This window comes from Austrofundulus limnaeus, unplaced genomic scaffold, assembly GCF_001266775.1.
Source record: "Austrofundulus limnaeus strain Quisiro unplaced genomic scaffold, Austrofundulus_limnaeus-1.0 Scaffold164, whole genome shotgun sequence".
Lineage (NCBI taxonomy): Eukaryota > Metazoa > Chordata > Actinopteri > Cyprinodontiformes > Rivulidae > Austrofundulus > Austrofundulus limnaeus.
The window spans coordinates 39,652-45,709 of record NW_013952566.1 but is presented as its reverse complement, the minus strand read 5'-3'; the positions used below and the strand labels follow the sequence as shown (position 1 = coordinate 45,709).

The 6,058-nt window shown below is 40.2% G+C and overlaps 1 protein-coding gene across 1 annotated transcript in view; it reads left to right on the top strand.

Moving 5' to 3' along the window:
- LOC106523708 (GTPase IMAP family member 7-like) overlaps positions 1-4,191 on the top strand; it is a 5,583-nt gene extending 1,392 nt beyond the window's left edge. Inside the window, exon 2 of the mRNA XM_014017232.1 lies at positions 2,994-4,191. Within this exon, the coding sequence (XP_013872686.1) occupies positions 2,994-4,186 (1,193 nt within the window). The 3' untranslated portion in view covers positions 4,187-4,191. The remainder of the gene's footprint in view (positions 1-2,993) is intronic.
- Positions 4,192-6,058: the final 1,867 nt, after the last annotated feature.

The window sequence follows — 6,058 nt, the reverse complement described above, 5'->3', positions numbered from 1 at the left end:
GTGTGTGTGTGTGTGTGTGTGTGTGTGTGTGTGTGTGTGTGTGTGTGTGTGAGAAGGGGCTGTTGTCTGCTGGTAGTTTAGGGAAGGGGGAGAATTAGAGGAGGAAGCTTCAAAATCAATATTTCCTCAGGCTCTGAGATGTAAAAACAAAAGATCATTCCAGCTGCAGTTTTTGAAATATTCCACAAGATGTTCTTTATTTATGATGTAAATGAGGAAATCGTATGTAATTTATGATAATCAGTACAATGTGACATCATGAACATTATTGTGTCGAATTTGGACTTATTTTAGGATTTTCACAGTTTTATCATGACATTTCTCAGAGAATGCTCTTGAACATGAAATCTAAGGCAGTGATTGGTCCATGCTGGGTGTTTTGTAATGATATAATCCAGGATCAGCTTTGCGGCACAGCCAGGTGTTGAAATCAGCTCTAAGACTGACACTTAAGAATTACTCCTACACTTCACTTAAAGTGAGACTGACACTTAATAATTACTCCTACACTTCACTTAAAGACTGACACTTAAGAATTACTCCTACACTTCACTTAAAGTGAGACTGAAATGTTTGATAACTGACTTTTAGTCTCAGCTTTTAACTAAATTTTTTTTTACACTTAAGTCCACTCTTAGCCGCATTCTTAAGAGTGATTCCAAGAGGCTTGATAAATACGGGCCCTGGTCATGTTGGTGTAAAACCGTTACCAAATCTTTTATGTGAGTTTGTTTGCTCACTGTGGTGACCCTTRCAGAAAGGAACAGCTGAGAAAAAAAAAACAGCTGTAACAGTGGGAATCAACTCGGCAACCCACCAGTTACAGAGCAACTCCCCTAATCACTCCGCCACAGCTGCCCTGATCCCGATAAAAGGATCCCAAACATTTTCTTTTTTTCTTGYCACACCTGTTTGTGAAGATTTTGAATATTTTCACTCATTTGAGAAAGAAGTTGAATATTCATTAATGTTTGTGCAACACAATACAAGTTTAGTGTAGATTGTCTGGATCTTTGGAAGAGGAGTTCTGAGGAATGCTTATGAACTAATATGATCTATTTGTTGTAAATAATTATTTGTAATGTTTTGGAGAAACAAAGTTTAATTCTGTCCAGATTTATAAACTAACATCAGTTCATGTGGTCAAGACCAAAAACTGCTGCGAAAAACAACTTTAGTCCTAAAACCATATATAGTGTCCTATAAACATTTACATGTCCCTTTTGAATATTTGGCTAACAGCATACAGGATAATTTTTTTCTGTGTGATATGAGACTGATGGTTGTAAAAAGGTTTATAAAACTGAACTGGGATGAATTGCAGGTAAATGCTTGAGACTGAAGTTGTTTTAAGATGTCAGCAGTGCACTTTGGTCTTGGCTCTGCTACATTTAGCCATTTTCCTGTCAGTCCAGTCAGAGCTAATGTTGCCTTCCTGTTACCCAGAGGTGTCAAAAGTATTCACATTCATTACTTAAGTAGAAGTATAGATACTAGGGTTTAAAAATACTTTTTTGGAAGTAGAAGTATCAAGTCAAGTAAAAGTATAAAAGTAATGGTTTTAAAACTACTTAAGTAAAAGTAATGAACACTAAAAGCTTAGGCTGTGCCACAGGGCACAATTACTGACGAGGCTTTAAGTATTAACAATAATGCAAGTTGACAACATTGGGTTATTTTTATTTTCTAGATTCAAATACTGTAGAAATATGTTTCCTAATAAAGAAGAAGAAAATAAAGTTTATAACTGCATTTAGCTCTACTTTTTATACACGAGTGGCTGTTGGCTGAGTGGTTAAGGGAGTCTAAGTTAGAGAGCTAGCAGTTCAATCCCACTGCTATTTGAAGTGTCCCTGGGCAAAACACTGACCTTCATTGTCTCTGATGTATGTCCCATCAGTGTATGAATGTGATTTAAAACACTGATTAGTCTCCATAGGATGATTTGTACATGTTAGCTTTGTAGAGACCTAGAGTTGTATGTGTGTACTTGTATTTTTTACCTTATTTAGGACCATTTCTGGTATACACACCTACCTTGTCAAGGCAAATGGTCCTTTTGGGGACCAAAGAGCAGTCCTAATAATGTGGAACTCCATTTTTGGGTTGGCTAAAAGGTCAGGGTTGTGTGGGTAAATGTGGACACAGCTTGTAGCGTAAAGTGCTTTGAGTGCCTTGGTTGGATAGAAACGTCTAATACAAGTACCAAATAGGTATTTCAACTTCATGGGGCAGTCCAGTTGCTTTTTTCTGATTAAGAGCTCAAAAATGACTCGAGTCTGAAATGGAACGCACCATGGTTTCATTTTTTCCAAACTGAGGCTGTTCAAAGAGCTGGCTACCTTCATAAAGCTGAAATATACCTTTATTATAAAGTGTCACATTGGGTCATACATCTCATCATTAAACAAATAAAATTACTATATGATTAGTAAAATAGTGTAAGAAAATACGTGTTCAATAACGGCTGAAGTCAGGTGAAAACACAAGTGTTAAATAAAATGATCTGTGATAAGAAATAAATGCCATACAACATCAGAATTCTGGAGTGGGGGTTTATTCAGCCATGAGCTGGCGAGTCAACCCACACACTGGAGTCCAAACAGGAAGTCGGCCAATAAATACAGGAGCTTCAATGCCCGAGTTCGCCCCTGCTGGCCTACAGCTGAATCACAGGCATTCTTACAGACAGCCCTCAACTCTAATGTTAATACAGCTTTAATTATGTGTTGTTATATTCGGACATGTATCTACACTATTTCAATTAACACATTGTAAGAAATATAACAAACATTATAAAGGTATTATAAAATAGAAAACCCTAACTCTGTGTTGTATTTAATCAGTACTAAACTATAAATTTCTTCAATAGCTTAACAAATGCTAAATCATTAAAAAAAACTTCATAACTGTGTGAAGAGGATATAAAATGATCAAACTATATAATAAAAAGACACATGCAAAGTATATTAATAGATGTTATTATTTTTCAGGAACTGAAAATGTTAGAATGGTCCTCTTGGGAAAAACTGGAGCTGGGAAAAGCAGCCTGGCCAACACCATATTTGGAGAGCAGGTGTTCCCAGTAAACCACTCCATCAACTCCGAAACAAAAGAATGTCAAGCCATGACCACGTCTGTTGGTGCAAGAAACCTTACGGTCATCGACACTCCTGGTTTCTTCGACACCGACAGGCCCGAGGAGGAGCTGAAGCCTGAGATAGTGAGGTGTATCACAGAGTGCGCTCCTGGGCCCCATGCCTTCCTCATCGTGCTGAAGGCGGAGAAATTCACGGAGCACGAGCAGGCTGTTGTCGAGAAGATCTGCACGTACTTCACCAACGATGTCCTGAAGTACGCTGTGGTGGTTTTCACTCATGGTGACCAGCTTCCTGATGGGATGAACATCCAGGAGTTTGTGAGTCAGAACAAGCTGGTGAGTGAGCTGGTGAAGAGGTGCGGCGAGCGCTGCCACATCATCGATAACAAATACTGGAACAATAACCAAGAGGACGCGTACAGGAACAATCGGTTCCAGGTGAACTGTCTACTTCAAACATTAGACACCTTGGTGGTTGCAAACAACAAAAACTGCTACACCAATGAGATGCTGCAAGCAGTGGAAAAAGAAATAGAAGAAGAGGAGGAGAACATTCGACTGTTAGGAAACACATCAGAAGCGAACACCAGAAAGAGCGCTAAAGTCAAAGTCTTTGAAAAACTCTTGATCAGGTTTGCAGGGATTGGAACAGGCGTGTTGTTAGGGGCTATCTTTGGTGTGGTCGTTATGGTTGGAGCTGTCCTGAACACACAAGACCCTCAGAAGCCAATCCAACTAAAGAGCGCCGCAGCCACGGCGGCGGCGGCAATGCTAACAGCAGGAAGTATCGGAGGAGCGTTAGTGGGGGGCGTCGCAGGACTACTAGCAACGGTACCAATTGCAGTTACAACWGGCGTTTCTGCAGCAGGAGCACTCAAAGGTGCTATAATCGGAAAGGAAGAAGCTGAGGGAGCGAAGACACCAAAGGAAGCAGCACAGAAGACACTGAAAGCTGTGAAGAAAGAAGCCCAGTCTTATTTGAATAAAGCTAATAACACCTGGAACAAAATGCTGGAGCCCGAGCCCAAAACATCTGAGGAAGAGGAGGAGAAACCTTTGTTGGAAAGTCAAAATAAAGCTGTCTAAAACCACCTTTTTTCTGTTGAGCTCATTAATTAAAGAGGAACAATGAGGCATGATGTGATTTTTGAAATGGGTTTCACTGTAAAGGTTAAGAAGAAATAAAATCTTTTTTGTCACAGAAATCTTCTGGAACAGTTTCAGTTTGGAGAAACAGAGTTCAACAGGACGACTTCAAAGAGCCAAGACCAGAGGCTGCTGTCTTCAAAAAGCTCCAATCTATAAACTGTAATAGCGGTGCACATGGATTCTATTTTATAGATCTTTTACTCTGCTTTAGTTAATATTTAAACGCAGTTCTATGGTATTTTATAAATGATGAAAAAAAAACTGACTAGTTCAAATAGCTGCAGCAACAATCTTTCAGGTACATCTCTCACACCCCGCACCACAGCCTTCCTYGTCCACAGTCTTGTGACCTCACAGATCGACTACTGCAACTCTCTCCTTTTGGCCTCCCCAACAAATCCCTCCAYACRCTTCAGATGGTGCAGAACTAGGCTGCACGTGTCATCACCCAAACCTCCTCCCATAACCACATCACCCCAGTCCTGCAGCAGCTCCACTGGCTCCTGGTCAAATCACACATCGTCTTCAAAATTCTGCTTCTCACGTTTAAATCTATACACCATCTTGCCCCTCTTTACATGTCCGACCTCGTACACATCTCCATCCCCTCCCGCTCTCTCCGATCCTCTTCTTCCCTAAACCTCCAAGTACCCACTGCCCGCCTCTCCACCATGGGGAGCAGGGCCTCCACCTGTTCTGCTCCTCTCCTTTGGAATTATTATAACAGTGGGTAAAATTTTATAAGAATTTAAACATATTTACATCAAAACAACTAGAATATGTCTGGCCTACACAATACATTGCTGCCCACCCATGTGGTTTTCCAGAGGAGGTCCATGCATGTCATAGTCTGTATTCATTCTCCTTGGTTTTCCTAGTGTTTTCTATGTTCCCCAGTGTGTCTCTGCCCAGCTGCTCCTTATTAGTCTGATTGTCACCCTTGCGTTTCTCCTCAGGTGTTTTCTGTTTAGTCATTAGTTTTCTGTGTATTTAAACCCTGTCCTGTCTCAGTCTTATTGTTGGAGTTTGGTGGGTCTTTCAGACGGCTCTGGAGAGAGGTGGGCGGAAACCAAACATTTTACTACTTGGAGAACGGTGAATGGTTAAGAATTATAAAGCTAAAGATGAAGATGAAGAAAGAGAAAGGAAAAGAGAAATAAAATCACTACGAAGATCTGGAGGTCGGCATCGAGAGAAHATCCAAGACGCTATTGGAAGATCTGGGGGAGTGGTGAAAGATTTGTTGACAAAATCAACGGCGGGTAGGCACAGCTGTACTGTGAATGGGCCAGAGGGGGGATAGTAAATAAGGAATACGGGAKTAGTGATTCTTCAGMTAGTGAAAAAATGAGTTCTAAAAGAGGAAATTCTTCTGCGGCTGCAGAATCAAGAAAGAAAGGAAAAGTGGTGACAAATTGGGGCGAATCTGAAGAAGAAATGGAGGAGGAGGTAWAAGAGTTCAAAGTAATTGTGAGGTTTAACGAGGAGAATGGTGTGAAATCGATTAAYCCAGTTAAACTAACAACCATTCTAAAAMATCAAGTGGGTGAAATTGCTAAWGCAAAGATCTTGAGAGATGGAAATTTGATGATAATTTGTAATACAAAAGAGCAAAAAGAAAGAGCTTGTAAGATGAAAGAAGTAGGAAAATATAAAGTAACAAGTGTGAGCATTGTTGAAGAAGGTCGTAAATGGAAAAAAGGAGTGATTTGGGGAATTCCAGTTGAGATTTCAAATGAGGAAATTAAAGTAAATCTCAGAGGGGGGGAGGATTAAAGATGTGAGAAGACTCCAGTCCTTTAAAAATGG